This window comes from Vulpes lagopus, chromosome 2, assembly GCF_018345385.1.
Source record: "Vulpes lagopus strain Blue_001 chromosome 2, ASM1834538v1, whole genome shotgun sequence".
Lineage (NCBI taxonomy): Eukaryota > Metazoa > Chordata > Mammalia > Carnivora > Canidae > Vulpes > Vulpes lagopus.
This window is the reverse complement of record NC_054825.1, coordinates 23,890,576-23,911,755: the sequence shown is the minus strand read 5'-3', so window position 1 is coordinate 23,911,755 and position 21,180 is coordinate 23,890,576. Positions and strand designations below refer to the sequence as shown.

Sequence of the window (21,180 nt, the reverse complement as noted above, 5' to 3'; positions counted from 1 at the left end):
ATATAACAGAATCTTATATACAGACAACAGAATCTTTCCCATAGTTCTGGATACTGGGAAGTCCAAGATCAAGGTACTGGCAGATTTGGTGGCTGAAGCTAACCCATTTCCTGGTTCACAGACATGTGGTAGAAGGAACACTGGAACTCCCTGGAGCGCCTCCCAAAGGACCCACCTCCACATACCATCACATTGATGATTAGGTTTCAACATAGAAATTTGTGGAGAGGGATCCCTGGGTGGCGCAGCGGTTTGGCGCCTGCCTTTGGCCCAGGGCGCGATCCTGGAGACCCGGGATCGAATCCCACGTCGGGCTCCCGGTGCATGGAGCCCGCTTCTCCCTCTGCCTGTGTCTCTGCCTCTCTCTCTCTCTCTGTGTGACTATCATAAATAAATAAAAATTTAAAAAAAAAAAGAAATTTGTGGAGAACACAAACATCCAGTCTATAGTAATTTTCTAGTGAAAATAATTCTAACATCTTTGGGTTTTTAGGTACATACTACAGGTCAATTATAACATTCTAATCATTACAGTTGTAGGACACTTTACAGTTACATGAAAGCATTTTATTATCTCATTTACTTCTCTATAAGAGAAGGGTAATTATTTGCTCCCTTTTTATAGAACAATAGCCCTAAAACTCTAAGAGATTAGTTACCATGCAAAATTGCATATCTGTTAACTGGTTAAGCTGAAACTAGAAACACAGATATTATGTATTCCAGGACCTTATACCCTTCTTCCTTCCTTTCCTGTCCCACTATTTTGTATTTATTTTCTGAAATTCTGGGATACTAGAACAAAGGCAGAGGCTGGTGTTTGGCTTGGGAAGATTTCAGTCAATTAATTGACCCCATAATATCCACCTATAGTAAGGAAAAAGGCTATGTGAGGTCTTAAGTCAAACAGAAAAGTTATGTAAGACTGTTGAAGCTGGGATCCTTATAATCTGCTCCTCAGTCGCATCTTTCCCAAAGCCATATGGAGTTCACAGTCCACTAGGAACAGGGGCATTTCTGAGAGGACGGGGGAGATGTTTTGGAAACATGTCACTTTAGGGTTTCCATGGGTATTGCTTTCTTTCTTTTTTTTTTTTTTAAGGAAACTCAGGTATCCTGATCTAGAACACTCAAAGAGGCTGTTTAGGTTTTAGCTTTTTAGCTGTTATTACATTAATTGGGAGTATCAAGCCGCTTCCAACTTTTGTGCTCCAAGATGACAATTCAAGCCCGTTATCTGCTCTTTTTTTATTTCTACATTTAACTTTGCCTTTTTACACTCCCCATCCCACCCTCATTCCCCCAAAAGAACTTAAAAAGGAAAGGTAAAGGACCTTCATCCTGAAGAGGCAGATACATGTCCTAAGAACTTCTTGCTCTCCCTCTAAGTCATGAAAGCCATAACACGAAGATAAGGCTTGCAGCCACAAATGGGTCAAGTCTCTGGCACAAAACACATTGGCTTCATAGTCTTCTCCATGAAGTCATCCTTCCTGAAGACCACAAGAAGAATTTCAATCCTCTGTCCCTGGTCAGTTCTGACCAGGTAGCCCGTGTGGCTACCCCAGCACTTCCTAAAGCCTCCTGTTTGCATATATAAACTGCCACCATGGTCAATCCCCAGTTGGCCCCAAGATGTTACACTGGTGCAGGTAACTGTACTTCTAGCTCAGCAGGGGTGAGTAATATGCAATGACTGCTTAGTATGTGCCAGCATCAGGGTTAAAACTCTTTACATGCTGTACTATGTTTACTCCTTATACTAATGCATTAATGGATAGTATTGATGTCTCCATTTTCCAGAAGAAATTAGGAAGGTTAAATCAATTACCTGTTCAAGGTCACCAAACCAGCAAGTGGCCCAAGCAGGATTTAAACACAGGTCTGGGATCCGAACCAATGTACTATACTGCTAAAAAATCAGAGGAGGTGTATTTTTTTTAAAATATGTCCTTGGAAACTTACCAAGTCCAGACCCTTTACTGTATTCAAAGTAACAGTCTCAGAGTCAGGCACGCTAACTCCTTTCCTAGAGCTGTCGGTGGTCTAGACACAAATCTTCCCCCCATGCTTTTCTAACTCCCCACCTTTTCTCTCTCTTATTACCATTCCCAAGGGACAGTTAAAGTCCCAAGAAATTTCTTGGCAGGGTGGGTGAAGGTGGTATTTTGTCAGTATGTTTTTGCTTTGGCCAACCTCAGTATTCATCTTCCCTCCAGCACGTCCCCTACAAACACATACACATGCTCTTGCTCTCTCTCTCTCTCTCTGTCTCTCCAAATTGAGAGAACAATATTGGCTTCAGTGTCAACCATCTTATTCCAAATCTACTCTTCGTGAGGTTATTTGGGGGTTGTTATGTTAGGGCCCCAGTAAAAGATTTTATGTGCAAATCTGTTTCAAAGGAGGTTCAGCCTCAGCACAGTGTATGCATGGTAGGTAATAGACTCACTCTTTCTAGAAACAGGCAGATAAAACTGCATATTACATTAATATCACACAGCCTCCAGGACATAAAATGAGCAGACACCAGTTTGACAAACACTAAATTCAACATCAAACAGTCTAGCAGAGGAGATGGCTTACTGGTAAGATGTCATGTTGTTCCAAATGCCATCCCACAAGTTTTGTTTCCAACCTATAGTGTGGTGCCGTAGTAAAACACTTTTGGCAAATGACCTTAGGATGGCAGGGGCAATGTAACGTGCTGTGCAGAAGCCCCCGGGGCCATCCCGAAACTTAGAGCAACTTCCTGATGAGACTGATGGCTATTTATTGACTTCCTAGCCCAGCGGTTGAATCTTGCTCCTTTGTTCTTGAAAGAGAAATGTGATCTTTGAAGGAATTATGTAGGTGGAGAGGAAGAGAAAGGCCTAACAATGTCAAGATTTATTTTAAATAATCTGAATAGAATTAATGAGCAAAGAAATTGGAAAAGTTAATTGTGCATCCTAACAACTATGCTCTTCCCTTTTGTTTCTTTGAGGAGGAGGGAATGCTGCAGAGGCTTGTGTGGGAGTCACTAACGGAAGCCTGTACAGGTGGCCACTTCTCTTGTTTAGGCAGATTATTCACATCATATTGGGCCCAGCAAGGTCCTCTAGCTGTAAAATCTCCTAAATGCCATTTTCTGCATTTCTCGTGTCAGCCAGATTTCTTTCCACGATGGTCCCTCTTGTTCACAAATTCTAGGAGCAGTACTGTTCACTCCTGTGCAACAATAGAGCATTGATTTCTCAAGACTAAGACACTGATAGGATCCCTTACGTAAAAGGATCTGCCTTGTTGGTAGGCATCTTACCTGGGAAATTGGAAATTGAATGACATAGGATCCATTCCTATCCACAAAGGTTTGGAAACCAACATAGTCCAAGGGACCAGCATAAGCTTTGCAGTCAGATAAACCTGAGTTCTAGTTCCAGCTCCACCATTTAATTGGTGTGTTTGAGTATATTGTGTAACTTCCCTACTCCTCAATTTCTCACCTGAACATAAAATAGAAGGCTGGTATGTACAGAGGAATGGTGCTTGGCATATGCTAAATACTCAGAGAATGTTCTATTAGGGCACTACTAATATTTCCAACAATAATAATAGTAATCATAATTAGTGTGGATATTAAATAGTATCATGAATTTAAGGCACTCAACACAGTAGACACTTGAAAGTATTCATTTTTGCTTCTCTTTTCAGATCACTTATGAGTTCTAGAGATACTATGAGTTTTCCTCTGTCTATGGCAGAAACAGGTTCAACATGACTCCAGGTGCTTTGGTTCCTTTTTTTTTTTTTTCTTTGGCAAATCTCTCTCTCTCCCCCAGGACAAGCCATCATCCAGAAGCAAGGAGAAATGAAAAAATAAAAGATATGTCAGGTTAGACTTGGTTACGGCAAGAATGGGAACAAGTCAGAAGAGACAGATGTATTTAATGGTCAGTACATTTGTCCAAAGGAATCATTTTCACTGGCCAGGAGCCCAATTAAACCTGTAAAATGGAAATCCAGAAAATCAGATTAACGAGCCAGTCATTAGTGAGGAAAAGACCCAGCTAATTCAGTGTTTAGCATGACGGATGGGCCCAGAGCAAATAATTGGATGACATTCATCATATGTAAAATAAAAGGTGTCACTGAAAGGGAAAGTGGTAATAATCTTTGGGATTTACAATGCCAGCAGATTTGCTTGTGAGGAAGAGAAAAGTTCATCAAAACAGATTAATAGTCACTAAACTTTATTCTTTTCTTATGTGGTTGCCAGAGAGCCATACAAATAATAGTGGAGAGGCAGCAAATGCATCAGCTTGATTATCATCCCAACATTGTGAGGATTCTGCTCCTAAAGAAGAGTGCTAGAGATAAATTCTGGTGACCATCTAGGGACTGGGTAGAATGGAGAGTTCTTCAGTGCCACCATGGTTTAGTTACTAACCAATGGAGGAAGTCAAACTCAAAGTGTCTCTGGTTGAGTGGATTAATCCCCACAATTCATTATTCAGTTAGTCACTGCATATTGAGCCCCTGCTCTGTACATGACATTTTGGGGATGCACTTATTCCTAGTTAAGGGCTTGGACACAGCTAAGAGTCACAGATTGGCTGTAACAACAAAAGGCTGTGTGGTGTCGAGCAGGTTAGCTGACCACTCTCAGCCTCAATTTCCTGACCTGTAGAGGTACTATATATTATTTAATATATAATTAAAATCAAATGAAGTATGGTATATAAACTGCTTATTGTCCCATTTTCTGTGTAATAAGCTTTCTTTGCATGGTAGTCATTATTAATCTTGTTCTATTCCCTTGCCTTCTCTCTTCTACAAAGACATTATTTTTAAGATACACCATCAACGTCATGACAGATTTCCTGGGCTTATGAACAAAAATAAACATAGATACACATTCCAACTACAAGATTTTTACATGTTTTAAAATACATCTTGGAATCAAGACAATGTACTGTTGTTATAGTGAGATGAGTAAGATGAATGGAGACCCTTCTTAGTCGCAAGAGGAGGAGAACAGGTCTAGAGCCAAATTTTGCTAGGTTCAAATTTATCTTCTGTTGAGCAAGTCACTCAGTACCTTATAGTCTCTGAAGGGTTGTCATGAAGATTAAACTAGATAATTTATATAATGGCTACATGCAGTTCTGGAGCATAATAGATGAACTCAATCAATGACCATTGTGTCATTACTTTTATTACTATGTATTCACCAATCACTTGCCATGAGTCCAGCACTGACTAGGAATCAGGGAAGTTGCAATCCTATAATAAGACATGGAGGGAAAATTGTAGGACTATGTGCACTACAAGAGTAAATGTTGAAAGGGCTGTAGGAATAGAGAGGACAAAGTTCAAGAATTGAGAGGAGAGAGAAATTGTAATGGTTTGGTGGCATCCAAAGCCCTTCCATGCACCCATGGTCTTACAATGAGGTTAAACTATCAGTTGGATGGTTCAGAGAAATACAGAGAAGGATATAACCAGGACAAAGCAGAACTGCAGGAGCCAGCTTGGTATCACTGGGAGATACTTTGATATCATAGATACTGGAAGAACCTCTGGGTCCCTGGGGCTTCATCAGCCCCTTAGTAGTTTGGATTGTCTAATTGTGTGTCTGAAGTATAATCTCCTTCTTTGATTTCTCAAGCACGAAGTCTCCAGGTTGTGTGTGTGAGCTTGTGTGTGTGAGAGAGAGAGTCTGTACTCGTGCAGGATTGTATCAGGCAGGCATGGCTCAGCTGAGTTCCCAAGCTGGTGAGGCCTATCACACTATTGAGGGGACCACTCTGTTCTCCTTTGACTGTGATTTGGAAACCCCAGGAGACCCAGTGTTGTTCTATGGTACTGGTCTGATGCTTGATGGTGCTCTCACCTTGTTCCATATGGAGCCAACTTAGTCTTCTCAGGAGAAACTTCTTTTAATTAATTGTGTTCTGACCAGCATTCAGTGATAGGACTAGACCTCTGTGATGCCAGTTTACTTTCTCAAGGCACGTTTGGTAATATTCAGGGTGTCTCCTGTAGAAAGCTGCATTTTAAGCATATGACAAGTGACCAGAGGGCACCTGGGTGGCTCAATATTTGAGCATCTGCCTTTGGCTCAGGTTGTGATCCCAGGGTCCTGGGATTGAGTCCTGCATCAGGCTTCTTGCAGGGAGCCTGCTTCTTCCTTTGCTATGTCTCTGCCTCTCTCTGTGTCTCTCATGAATAAATAAATAAAATCTTAAAAAAAAAAGAAAAGAAAAGTGACCAGAGCATATATTTTGGGATTTAACAATTTTATCACTGGGTATGAGATCTCCTTTGAGGGTGATGAATATCTTTTAGAATTAGATAGAAGTTGTGTAATGCAAATGGGCTAAATTTGTACTGAATTGTACATTTTAAGATGTTAATTTTATGTAGTAGGAATTTCACTTCAATTAAAAAAAAAAACTTTATGGTCATTGTCAACACAAAATCAGGAAAGTGACTATATCTCAGAGAGAGGCCAGGGTCAGGATAGGTGCAGGGCATGGAACCACAGAAGTGTATGTCATTTGTCATTAAAATTCTAGTACTGAGCTGCTCAGAGTGTGGTCCTCAGACCAACAGCATCAGCATCATCTGGAAACTCATGGGAAAAGACAATTCGTGGACCTCACCTCAGATTGATCAATTTAACGCCTCTGTAAGTGAGGCCCAGAAGTCTGAGTTTTAAGCAGCCCAGGTGATTCTGATGCAGCTTAAGCTTAAGCACCACTGTTCCAATTCTTAGGCTGACAGGTGTACATGTGTTGGTTTTATAATTTATAATTAAAACACTAATTCACAAAGATGTTACGCACTCCTATGTTTATTGCAGCATTACTGACAATAGCTGAATTATGGAAGCAGCTCAAGTAGCCATCAATAGATGAGTAGATAAAGAAGATATGAGATATCTCTATCTATATCTCTCTATATATAGATATATATCTACTCATATGAGTAGATAAAGAAGATATGAGATATTTTATATACATATACATACATAATGGATATATATACACATAATGGAACATCACATCACTCAGCCATAAAAAATAATGAGAAATAGCCATTTGCAACAACATGGATGAATCTAGAGAGTATTATGCTTAGTGAAATAAGTCAGAGAAAAACAAATACCATACGATTTCATCCATATGTGGAATTTAAGACACAAACAAATGAACAAGGAAGGAAAGACAAATGCTAAAACAGACTCTTAACTATAAGGAACAAACAGATGGTTGCCAGAGGGGACTGGGGGCAGGGAGGATGGTGAAAAAAGTGATGAGGATTGAGAGGATACTTATCTTGAAGAGCACCAAGGAATATCTAGAATTGTTGAATCACTATATTGTATATCTGAAACTAACATAACACAGTATGTTAACTAGACTGGAAAAAGGAAGGAAGGAGGAAGGGAGGAAAAGAAGGAAAGAGGAAGGAAGGAAGGAAGGAAAGAAGGGAGGGAGGAAAGAGAAGGGAAAGGAAAGGAGAGGAAGGAAATTATAGGATGAAGCAAGGATTAGGAGTGACTAGGTATTCAGTACCAAAGATTATATTTTAATCTGATTCTATACAATTGAAATTTATTTTGAAAACAGAAAGATTTGGGACACCTGGGTGGCTCAGTGGTTGAACATCTGCCTTTGCTTCAGGTTGTGATCCCAGGTCCTGGGATCTAGTCCCACATCAGGATCCCCATGGGGAGCCTGCTTCTCCCTCTGCCTATGTCTCTGCCTCTCTCTGTGTCTCTCATGAATAAATAAATAATCTTTAAAAAATAAGAAAGAAAAAGACCTCTTAGCAACTCATTGATCATAATATGTGAATGCCCCGCCTCTAAGTCAATCCAGAACGATATAGATTCAGAACAGATGTCTTATCAAAAAACAAAAACAAAAAAACAGAAATCTTGGAATACAGGACATGAACGGCTCTAAGTAGGAAATAGAGATGCAGGGATAGTGCTGAATGCTAGGGACAAAACCAGTCTCTCCTTTTGATTCATAGCTTAAGTCTTTGACCAAGTTTTTTTCCAAGGTTCTGCCTTCACACAGACTCTAATATTTGCTCTGCCTGAGAATTTGTGGGCTTCCAGTCTGTGAAGAGCAAGGGGAAGCCATGGGAGATGCCACCTCTTGGAGTGAGGAGCAATGGGTGGCTTTCAATAAAGATGTGACACCTCGCCTGCTCCCCGCAGCCGCTGTGGATGGGCGCCAGGTTTGGACTAGAGTGGGAGGACTGGCCCATCTCCAGCAAGGGCTTGGTGAGAACAGAGCGGGTGCCTCCAGTAATTGCCTCCTCAGCCCAGCAGCCGTGTTGCTATTGTGGTCCTGCTATTTTCTCTGAACAGTCTATGGTATATTCTCTTGTGAATATTAATGTCCCCCTGAGTTAGGACGATTGGGCTGAGAGCAGCCATCTGCAGAGCTGTGCCATGTTCACAGGACTTTTCAACAAGCCCCGACCAGAGGACCACTCCTTGGAGTGGTTTCCAGATTCCTATAAGAATCCATCTGTGCCAAGTGAGATTATAGAGCTTGACTCCCTCAGATGGCAGAGCTGGGACTCAAACCTAGGATTTCTCACTTTCTGGTCCAGAGTTCTTCCTTTGACCGTTGATTCCTTTAAATAACTTATACATGGAAAGGACCAAAAAATACCCGCTCAGTGCATGGATTTGTAAATATGAAGGGAAAAAGATTGTGCTCAGATGAGAAATGAAATTAATTTCAAAGTAGCAAGAGGTTTTACCCAAGAGTAGTTATTTAGATTCAGAAAAAAAGTTGTTTCACAATCATGTCATGATTGCAATAGATTAGAAACTTATTTCTTAAGGCAGAATAAATCCATTATGGGTACATCCTGCATCAGTGGCTTCTGTTACCAGTTGAAAATATTTATTAGGTGTGTACATATGTGGAGCATAGTGACCAGAGGCGGAGACCCTGCTCTCACAGAAAGTGTCAGCCACTGAGAAATACTGTTGTGATTGCTCATCTGTTGTCTAAGTGCCATGACATAAGAGCAGCTCAGTGCTGTGGGACCAGAGGCTAAATGCCAGCAAGGGATATTCTCTAAAAAGTTATCACAAACCTATTGTGGCTGTTGATGGAGAAGCTAAAACTTTTCAACTTGGCCATGATCCCTGACCCCATCTGACTTCTTTGTGTTTCCAGGTAACAACTGGTGGAAGAGCCAGCTACTACGTGTCCTATCGAAGAGAAGCCTTCGCCCAGATAAAGCTACCCAAGTACTCCCTGCCCAAGGTACACACCACCTGCTGTCCCAGGTCCTGCCAGACAAAACAAAAGGGGAGATGCTGCCATGTTGGGCTGTGAGGAGGCATGACTTCTACCTGGGAGATAGCTGGCATGGAGCCTGACTTACCACCATGGGGGGCTGGTCTCTGCTGATGTCCCTGAACCTGGGTTCTGTGTTCCCCTCTCAGCAGGGCATGCAGGCAAGAGCTTGGATTCCCTAGGTCTCATACATCCTGGATAGTCTGGGGTCATTGCCCAGTGAAAAGGGAGCTAGTACTCAGTCTCTTCTGGGGGTCCTTCCCTCTTGCCAGAGCCTTCCTGCCAAATAGAGGTAGGGGCTCAGAATGGCCTAGGCAGGATCCCAGATACTGCGTATACGTGTGTGTAGAGGTGCACAGGTGAGTCTTGTGTAGTTCATGCTTCTCTCTACATTTTAATGTCAAATGTAAATGCACTGCCTATGTTTCTACTCCCTTCTTCCACTATGAGCAATTAAAAAGGAATAATTTACTATAATGTTAATATCAAATGATGGTATTTTAACTCCTTTTTTGGAAAATCATAAAACTTACCCCATAGACTCCATCCCTTGTGAACGATGGCTTCTTGGAGGAAATGGATCTTAGAACCTCAATCTGAACATGGACAGGATACAATCTCATCACTTAATGAGGCTACGAAAAAGCCAAGTCTCTGATTGGCCACCTATCAAATGTAATGTTGCAAAGATTTGGGTCTGTAAGCTGGTTCTGGGAAACATCATGAAAGGCTAAATGAGGAGTACATAGGTGGGAGGGATTATGGGACAAGAAGGTGGGTAAGTGTCTACCTCTGGTTGTTTTATTCATTCATTCAACATAGGCATGCATGGATTCATCCATTCATTTGATCCTTCTTTTATTCATCCATTGAACAGTTCTTTCTCCCATTTAAGCTTTTACTCTGTACCAGGCACTAATTTAAGCTCTATGGATAGAGTAGAAAATAAGCTACAAATGATCCCTGCCTCCATGGAGCTTATATTCTGATAGAGAAGAGAGTCCCTGAACAAGGGATTGTAGGTGTAGGGGGTGGGTGTTATAGGTATAGAAGTTCAAGGACCATTGTGACATAATAGGTGGAACTTACCTATATGGACAGTGAGGATGAGTTTCCTAAAGAGAGTGGGGTTTAAGCTTATGTAAGCAGGTTAAGGAGTTAACCCTGCAACAAGAGTTGGGAAGCCAAAAGACATGCATAGGCCCTATTTTAAGAGAGAGAATATGGTTCATTCAACAGACTACAACACCATCTCCAGAGACTGAGTTGTAGAGAGAGAAATGGAGAGGCCAATGAGATGAGCAAGGACTGTTTTAAGTAGCCTCAGGAGCCACGGGAATCAATTTCTCATTTTCTCTGCCCTCTCTGTGACTGACTAGTATGGGACCATCATATAGCATTGTGGTTGCAAAATGTACCCATCAGATATTCTAAACCCAAGCAGGATCCCTGAAGTTTGTCATGCTCTTTCAGAAGGAGAAAGACCCCTTGTAGTAACTTGATGATTTCCATGTACTGGCCCTGGAGAAGTATTTCAAGCATGTTCTAAACCATATTCCCAGCATAAATCCTATTCTTTCTCTGCATCATGTGCATATTTTATGTATTTTTAACCTTCCGAGGAAAACAAACAGTTTGCTCCCCTGGGCAGTGTGGCTGCAGGTGGAGACAAATGAAGCCTGGAATTGATCACAACCCTGGAACACTCCATTAACGATCAGCAACCCCATGGCAATTTATTGTGGTGGAGTACCATCCGTGTGGACCCTTTTATGGAACTTCATCCAGAGCAGCTTCATTAATATGAGGGCTGCTGTGAAAATAGCTGGATGGTTATTGATCCCCTTTATTAGCCAGCATTGGCTCAGATTTTCATAGCCTAGGCTGAGGAGGAGGTAAGGACAGAGGGGGTGGAAGTGTTTAAAAATGGAAATGGATTTTAAGCAAGTTGTTGCTGTTCTATGAGCTGCGATTGCTGTTAGGTGTCTTGCTTAAAAACAAAAACAAGGAGAAGCTCCCTGTCATCCCTGCCCTCACACCTCTCCCTCCTCCCAGCCTGTCTGTTCAGAATACACTCTCCTGGGGCACTCCGTGGCTTTGAGTGTTTTGCAGAGAATGAAATGAACAGCATCAATAATGAATGGCATTATTAGGAGCCTTGTGTGGAGTCCTCCATAACCAGTCCCTGGGAGTCCAGTTGACATGGGAGGCACCCACACTACCAGAGGGCAAGGAGGCACAGGGCTGGGACCCCGGGAGCCTGGCGTAAAGGCAATGGAGCTTTTGAGCAAGAAGTCCTGAGCTATCTTTCCAGCTCTGCCACTTGCTTACCCATGAGCTCAGGTCTTCTTATCTGTGAAATGAGTATTACAATACCATTGACCTATACTAAGCCCTGAGCTTCTGGAGAATGTAAGGTTTAAGAAATACTCCCTACTCTTGTGTTCCTGGATGTGGCTCACTGCAAAAAACACTCATCCCCATGCACCTACTAAGATGCAGACGCCTGCCATCGACAAGATAAAATTCCCATTCTTTATCTCATAAATGATTAACTGAACTCTTTGCCCTCACTGACCAACCTGGACAAAATGCTGGCTCGTTTGACTTGACGAGGCTTAGTTTGGCTTTTCACCTTCCCCTAAGCCCTTAACTTTGACTCAGTCTTGAGCAGATGTGAGCACTGGATACTCTTGCCAGCCCTAGAACTCAGAACAACCCCTTGTTAACAGGCTTTATGAAAATCACCTGACTATAGGGAGGATGGTTTCCTGTTCAATGGCCCCCTGTCCTGCCACCTGCTAACTCTGCTCCCCACACCAGGTTGTCTCTAGCCTTATTTTACTTTCTCTGTGAAAAGTAGTTCTTCTCTGACTTTACTCTGAGGGCTTGCAAGTACGGCAGCTAGAGTGTTCTCCCTATTGCAATAGTCTTTGCAAATAAAGGCTCTCCCTACCTAAGTCTAGGTTTGCTTTTAGTTGACAGTAGAATATGTTTAATCCCATTTTGAATAATAAAGGGGAGAAGAGGGAAATATGTTTGAGAAAATTTATTATAATGATAATGACAGTGATATTAACCTTTTCCTTAATTTCCTTAGGACAATTTTCCTTAATTTTTACATTGCCCCAAATACTGATTTAATCCTTTGCTGTGTCACAGCCGCACTTCTTAAAATGTTCTGTAATTCTAATTTTTTTTGTCACTTCCTATCCACTCTTCAGCCTACTTCCAGCTATCTTCTGCTTTCCCGTACCCCTCTTTCCACTATTCCACCAAAAATCCTCTAGCCATTGTTACCAGGGACCGTCTCCAGCCAAGTGCAATAGACATTTCTCCATTTGACACTTGGAAAAAAATCCATACCTGATACTCTTCTCTTTGGAATATTTTATTCTCATTTCTTTTTCTGGTTCCTCTTCCCCTGCCACCCTTAAATGTTAATGATCCTAAGTTCTGGCATTCTGCATGATTCCTAGGTGACTTCATCCCTTCTCTCCATATTGGTGACACCTGTGTCCATAGCCTCATCCCATATTGATTGAACTCTGGACTGCCTATTTGAAGTAGCTCCCTTGAAAGATCCCATTTTAAAACTCTAGAACTGAGCTCGGTGTCTTTATATTATATCCCTAAAATTTCATCCTTCTCCTCTGTTTACTTACTCCATCTCTTTATTCATATGAAAACTTTTATTGGATATCTACCAAGTGCTAAATACTTAGTAAGTGCTAGAAGTGAAGTGATAAATAAGAAAGACACAGTGTCTTCTCTAACTGGGAACTTACCATCTAATGAGAGAGACTGACATAGAATAAATGATTATGCAAGTTTTTAGCTATGGGTGTTTAATTATGATTGCATGTGTACACTAAAAAGAAGCAGAGAATTTTGAAAGTCAGATATCAGGCATATTAAAGATATTCCCTTTTCCTTTATCCCCCTGTGGGTTCTGCCTCCATATCTCACCCATCCATTTCATAGAGTTCTCATAGAAAACCTGCTTCCTTTGTTCAGGCTCCTATGTTTCACTACTTAGATTATTGCAGTCACTTCATAAGCCTTCCTCCTTGTCCACTAAGTCTACCTTCACGCTGCCTCCACGACAAATGTGATCTTGCAATGAAGCTGGTCTTCCCCAGCCAGATTTCTGCATTGGTCATTGCTAATTTTTCCTTTTTTCCTGCTTAAAATCTTGTGCCAATTTTGTATCTCCTTCTGGGTAAAACTTAAGTGTGCCATGCGGAGCCCCTTATGGTGTGGCTACTGTCTGTCCTCACCTCCCTCAGGGAAAAACTGTTTTCAAGCCACTCAAGTTCCATATGTCTCCATGGATTCCCCTGCCCACCCTCCCCGCCACTCCCCAATCTATAAGCCTTCGTATTCCTATCAGTACTGTACTGGAGACTTTAGTCAGGTTCACAGAAGGACGAGAGTGCATGATATCCCCACCACCATGAGGCACCTGCTTGAGGTCAGGTTGTATGTCTTGTTCCTCTCTGTACTTCTATTATAATGCTTGGCACATGGCAGGTGCTGAATAACCTATGTATTTTTATAATGAATGAAGTTACATTTAGCCCAGATTACACAAAAATGCTTCAATCATGGGGAAGTATTTTCACCATTGTTTACCAACGAAGTCTCACATTTAGGTTTGTGAAAGGCAAATACAATTCTTCCAAATTAATGGGAGGGTTATTTATAATTGTTATCCAAATAAAGGCAAGAATGTGGTTATATCTGATGCTGTCCAAATTCCCATTTAGTAAAGTCCCGATCAGAACTGGCTTACCGCTTTTCCCCCTTGAAGCTCTCTCTCTTCATCACCACTTACATCTTGCCCAACTGTTCTTAGGAGTAGCAAGAATGTCTTCAATTTTGTAGGAAGGAGGTGACACATGCTTAGAGGTTAGATTGAGATCACAGGATTTAAGAAATATACTTTATTATCATTCAGATCCCTGTTAGACCAATATTACTGATAATGCTTTTATTTGTTCTTAAAAACTTAATATTCTGGTTATTATTGGTAGATCCCTATTCAACTATAAGATCTATCTGGAGAGAGGACACATAGTTCAGATCTTTTTCAAAGAGTGATTTTCCAGACTGCATGCACCTGACTTATCTGGAAGGCTGGTTCGGATGGTAGAGTTCAAGGCTTCACAACCAGACATACAGAATCAGAACCTCAGGCACTGGGACATAGGAGTCCGCATGCTATGATCTCCAGGTCATTTTGGTGCATATTGAGTTATACACTCACTGATAACAGAGTTTAGCTTCCTGATTCTGATAGTCTTGGGTTTAAATCTTAGTGATATCATTTATTAGTTAAGTGATTTAGGGAAATTAAGAATCTCTGGAGCAAACTTCCCAGTCCTAGATGCTAAAGAGCACTCCATCCCTCAGAGCCTGCAATACCTGAGCACCAGGTGATATACCCCAGCACATCTCCCAACTGAGATACACTCACAGCAAACCTGGCTGCATTTAATCCTGACCATGCCCCAGTGTTTTAAATTGTTTTTTTTTCCCCACTTTTTTACATTAGTTTAGTCTAAAATAACTTAGCTCATTCATTTTTATAACCAAAACATCTGGGAAAAGCCGGGCATTTCTATTGCATTTTTAACAGGGTAAGTGAATTTAATCTGTATTTCCTGCAGCTGCTATTTCCCCTCCTACTGGGTTCTTGGGCTTTCATTCCACACCAACACAACACAATTTCATCACAGGGTTTTTAAGAGGAAGCCTTATTTCCATTTTCAAGCAGCTCAGCAGGAACCTGTAATTCCATAAGGTATATAAGCACAAATGAGCTAGCGAGGTCTTAGTCAAGGCGACCTAGGGAGTTCAAGGCCAGACACTGAAGGTTTGACAGATTCTCCAATAAAAAGATCCAGAATGCATCTCACTTTTCCCACCTCATCGTTGTCTAAATTGAATGAGCTTGCTCCTTTTTAAAAACATCTTGGAGAAACTCTCCATAGTTGTGACATTATAGACATTGCTACCTCCTTTTATTGCTGAAATCATTTCTGGGAAAGGTTGGTTAAAGAAGGTAAGAGCCTGGTGCTTTACTTACTGTCAACTCTAATTCCCCATGCCCGTACTATGTATGGGTGCTTACCACCACAGTGACAGGGGTCCTCTCCTGCTTTCTCAGGATGCCATTACTCCTTGGCATATACACCTGTATAGTTATACATTTTTTAACTGCTTCTATTGTGCCCAAGATTGCGAATCCGAGAAACCACCAAGGAGCCAACACCGATGCAAGTACATGAGGGTTTATTTACAAGCTTGAGCGTGGGTCCAAGTATATTCCATAGAGCAGAGCAGGGACTTGGACCCCGAAGTGGGTTACAACTGGGTTTTTTATGGGCTGGTCTAGGGGATCTTCAGAAGGGGTGGAGGAATTTTTTCCATTCCAATATGGGGGAAAAGGTGGGGGAGTTTCTTAAGATCTGATATGGGATTCTCTGCCGAGGGCATTCTGAGCTTTATTAATCTTTCCAATATGGGATTCCCTGCCTAGGACAGTCTGCAGTTTTCCCTGTAAAGTTCAGTTCTTATTCCCAGGGACCTAACATGGCTGTACTTGTGCTAATGCTAAACTTGAGGTGGAATGGCCTTAATTTTTCTTGGCCTCCACACTTCCATTATGTCAAGTGTTTATCTGTGTCAACATTTCCTCCTGACAGCGTGAATTCCTTGGGCAAGAACCAGATTTTGTGATAATCTTTGTACGGTGCCTCGCCACATATGAAAACTGGCTTTTGTAAACTGTTTTGAATTGTGAACTGGTTAGATTTGATTTTGGAAATGTTCTAGTCCAGGTATACAAGCTAAAGTGACTTCAGGGACTAGAAAGTTCATCACCTATCGCATTGATATGTGAGAGGCAGATCATAAGAACTTTTGGGTGCTTAAGGCTGAAGTTTCATGAGTGCTGACTTCGTCTAAAAGACTACACCAGCAGGTATTCAGTAGAGGCTGTGATCAGACCAAGTATTTGTGATTCATATTCATCTCATGGGTCATAGGATTGCAGCTTCTAATCTGGAGGCTGTGTATCCAAATGGTTAGAAGCTAACAATTAAGTTAGAGCTCTACTGCTTCTGTCACTTACTAGGTATGTAACATGAAGCAAGTTGGCAAACCTCTGCATACTGTAGTTTATTCTTCAGCAAAATGGAAATTATACTACCTCTGTGGGAGAATTATTTGGATTTTTAACTGAAATAGTACATTTAGATGACTTAGAGTGGTGCTCCGATGTTAGCTATTTTCATTGGTAGCCCAATCTTTTCAGTGTTTTGGTGAGAAAATTGAAACTCAGGGACACAAACACCTTCCACACCATATAGCTAACTTATAGCAGAGTTTCTGTTATGACCCAGAACACTAAATTCCAGGTTGAGTGTCCTTTCTGCAACTATGATTTTCAAATATTATCTTATTAGCAGCAGAACCTCCCTCACCTTTTATTCCCCAAATATTATGCAGAAGTCCAGGATAAAACAAATTAAAATGGTGCCGATCTGGTTAAAACAGTGTTGGAAGCCCAGAGCCCTACCCATTGGCTCTGCCTCCCTGCCACCCTTCTTGCAATTGCCATGACTCTGAAGATCCCAAAGAGAAGTTTCAAAACCACTACACTAAAAAGTTTGAAAACATGAAGATTTAAAGCCAGGGATAAGCCCTGTCTTCTTTGCATGTGTGAGTTTCCTCTTGCAAGGCTGTTAGTGTTAGCACTAACACTAACTTTCAGGTATAAAAATAAAAAATGAAAGTGGATGAATCCCTTGAAGCCGTGGAAAATGATACCCACCAAAGCCCCTTACACCCATCTTACTGTCACTTAGCAAGGAACAGAAATCACGAAGCTCTTAATTTATAGCCTTGGTCCGACACAGAATTGTTTAACATTGCCTATAACTCAAGCTTTTTCCTAACCATTCATGAGTCATGGTAATTACTCTGGGTCCCAATGGGCAGAGAGATATGGAGATCTGCTGCCTTACAGGTTTTCCATCTTCTTATAGGACATGCACATCATCAGTACCGATGAGAACCAAGTGTTTGCAGCCGTTCAAGAATGGAACCAGAATGACACGTACAATCTGTACATCTCAGACACGCGTGGCATCTACTTCACCCTGGCCATGGAGAACATTAAGAGTAGCCGAGGTCTAATGGGAAACATTATTATTGAATTGTATGAGGTATGTAGCCAAGATGATCCTGAGCCTGGATCTGCCTTTTTTTTTTTTTTTTTTTTTCCCACGAGTTTTAATGGAATAAACACAAGCATTGCAGTCAGCCAGTCCTGGGTTCAGATGATGGCTATACCCTTTAGCGATTGTGTGACTTCAGGCAAGGAATTTAACCTTCCTGTGCCTTAATCTCCTCACCTGTAAAAATATTTACCTAATGAGATGTTTGTGAGAATGAGAGATAATGTATAAAAAGCATCTAGTGTGGTGGTTGACTCAGCAAACTTGAACAAATGGTAGCTGAAGCTGATGCTCTTTTGTGTATGAGCATGATTACAAGCCAGACGCACTGGTATTTGACCTACATGGGCTTGCTTAAGTCCCTTTATTCAACTCTATGGACCCTGTGTGGAGGTATGTATCTATTTGTATACCTTAAACTATTTGGGAAATTACATTTTATGAACAAATTTTACAGGGAAAGAAAAGTGACTATCATTGCTAAGGATGAGAGTTTCCCTAAGATGCCACAAGATGCATCATATGTGCCTGGTGAAGAACTGACCTTGATCTATGTTGAGTTGTTTAATATGATCATCTTCCTGAGTTTTCAGTTCTGTTGAGGTTTTGTTTTTCAATGTGATCACCAGTTCAAGAATAATTTATCTGGGAAACCAAGTGACTCCACATAGGGATTAGAGAAAAACTGGCTGTGGTCCTTTTTTATATCTCTAGTGGCAGTGTATGACCTCTAATTGTCCTGGCCACTGCACTCACCTTGGTATGATGGATTGATTCAAGTAAAGGGGTATATTTCATTATCCAGCATTCACTAGTGACTGGTGGTCAAACCTATACCTGCTATGCTGTTTGAGATCATTCATTCTTGGAGGGAAGAGTTGTCTGCCATGAGTGGTAGCTTCAGATGGTATGGGTGAGCTGCTCCATTACAAGTTTTCGTCTTTGAGGAGTGAGAGTGGCTTTCAGAACTGAGGGATCCATGTAGGGGCTTCTGCTTTACAGTGGTCTCTTCTGAGCAGTGCCCATCAGAGTTCTAGCATCCCCACATTGGTATCTAAGTTACTGAGGGTGCTGGAAACATATAAGATTCTAGTTATGTTATAAGGTAGGATTGCCACACAAAGGTCTGGGGTGAATAGAAGCACATTCAAAAAGATAGAGAGAAGTGAATGGCCCTGGATGTAAAACAAATCAAGAGAAATACTGTGATTTCCTAGGAGGTTGTTGACAAATGCCTATTCCTGTAACAACAAGGCCTCAGTGTGGGAAATAGCCCAGTTTTCTTTGTTTGTTTGTTTTGTTTTGTTTTTTTAGAATTACAAAAACTGATGATTAAGATGTGTAAAGGGCTTTGGGAAGCTTACATTTCCATGCATCTGATCATACCTGGAGGCAGAAATACAGTTTGTTATTGGGGAGTAAGTCACCTCTGGTGGGAAGGTTTGGATGAAATGTTCCTAAGACTGAGGCCATTGCAACCAGGTTCCTGTAAGTGAGGCTATAGAGATAAGAGGATTATTCATTCTTCTGTGGCCAGACCTTGGTAGAGCAGGATAGACATTGCTGCAGATGACCTTTCAACTGAGAAATCCCTTTGTCTCTGATCCTATTGATAAGGTGGGTGAGTTTGGCACTGTGCTGTTCCTTTTGTAATAAAGAGTACTTTGGTCATTGTGAATAGTGAGACACTCTGAAGTGAAGCATGCATGGATCGAAATGAAGAATGTGCCTAAATGTATGTATTTCTTTTTGTGTTACTGAAGTCAGTCTTGCATTTTCATTCTTTTTGGGAGAAAAAAAATGCATAACGTTCATTTTATCTATAGAGAAGAGAGATACCAGGCAAGGCAACTTCTCTAAAGCCAGTTCTATTGAGGCTGTTCTCCGTTTAATCTTTATCAAGGTTCATGGTACCCCTGCTTTATGTTAAAGCCCATGAGGAAGACAAGAGAGATACTGATTCATACCCTCAGGAAGTTTGCAGTCTAGTTTGTCAGACTTGGAGGAAGTCAGTGAACAAAGTTTTTTGTTTTTGTTTTTGTTTTTTTGTTTTTTTGTTTTTTTGTTTTTACCTGCCCAGACTGGAGTCAGTTGAGACAAAGGGTGAGACAAATGGAAGTCAAATGTCAGTTTGATTGCTTTTAAAAGTTATGTAGGAGCAAGTGAGCTTGCTAATACTGCCTGCCAGAACTGGATGCACCACTGCCATGAGGTACAGAGAATGTGATCTTTGCAGGTAGATCCCTAAAATAGTGAACATTCAGATGTGCTGTATATGTCCAGTTCCTTTTTGCAATGCTACCAATCTGATCGTAAGTCTTTTTTCCCTAGGGAGGAAGAAGTGGAGGATATTCCATATTTTATGACCGTCATGAGTCAAGAACTAGATGGATAGTATAGATTTGTAAGGCCATGAGCTAGCCAATCTAATTGCATAGAATAGGTGTTCACAGGTACAAGAATGAGTGCCTGATAGGTGGTTGGAGTTCAGATTCTAGAAGGCATTTAATACCAAGAAAATAAATTGTATCCTGACACTATCTAGACCGTGACCATATTGAAGGTTTTTAGAGGGTGATGCCGTTTTGCACCTGGAGTTGCATTCTGTGATTTGGAGATAAAGCTGAATTTAATTGGTCTCTAGGGGTCATTAGTTTTTAACCTCCTTCACTGGAGACTCTCATAGAAACTTAGATTGTGTACCATATGGCCAGTTAACAAAGAGACCATAATTTTTCTGGACTCTGAATGCCCTTGAGTAATGCAGCTGGGAAAAGTAGTAAGCTTTCACATTTTCAATTCAGCTAAATTAATACAGTCTCATAGAGTATATTTTGTTTGATGAGATGAAGCTGGTGCCTGAGACTCATAATCTACTGGAAAGATATGTGACCGTATTGAGTAGTTAGGGATCACAAACTAACTTGTATTAAAACTGTGATTTTCCATGTTGTAGAATCACTAGAGAGGAAGGTTAATTCTAACTTGAGGAATTTGGAGAGACTTGGAGATGATCTGGCTTAAAAGATAAATTATTGGAGTCTGGGAGAAAGGCATGTCTGGTGGAATCCCAGCATGAAATGAGAACCAGAGTCTGATGAGTAAATGCCCACTTTCATGGAATGTTGAATTATTTTGCAGAAACAGTGGGGATTAATATTACAAAGGTAGTAAAAAAGAGCTAGATTGAAGTGTTGGACATTTATTTGGTGGGCTAACATTTCTATCTGTCCTTCCCCTACATCTAATACCTAGAAATGATACTTGGATGCATGATGCAATCTCCTATCCCAAGTTAATATTTAACTTTATATTATGATGTGATAGGGTATTACACCTGTTTACCCTTGTCTGAAATATCAGAGATACCTTTACATAACACAGATGTGAGGTGGCTTGGGATGAGCACAGCCACTTAAATCTACTTAGTACTGTATCACTCCATCTTGCATGTGGCCCTCTCAAGCTTCTTCTTGACCATGAGAAAGGACAAAGAAAATAGAAAACTTACTTGAGAATTCACCTTGAAGGTCTTGACACTAAAAGATCTTGGAAACCATGGGTAGGAATCCACCCCCTCTGAACTCCCTAAAACTGAATAAAGCAGAGACATTGTT

At 41.1% G+C, this 21,180-nt stretch overlaps 1 protein-coding gene across 1 annotated transcript in view; it reads left to right on the top strand.

Annotated features, from left to right (window-relative positions):
- SORCS3 (sortilin related VPS10 domain containing receptor 3) overlaps positions 1 to 21,180 on the top strand; it is a 587,544-nt gene that overhangs the window by 463,720 nt on the left and 102,644 nt on the right. Inside the window, exons 8-9 of the mRNA XM_041738191.1 lie at positions 9,195 to 9,284; positions 17,372 to 17,551. Coding sequence (XP_041594125.1) covers positions 9,195 to 9,284; positions 17,372 to 17,551 — 270 coding nt within the window. The remainder of the gene's footprint in view (positions 1 to 9,194; positions 9,285 to 17,371; positions 17,552 to 21,180) is intronic.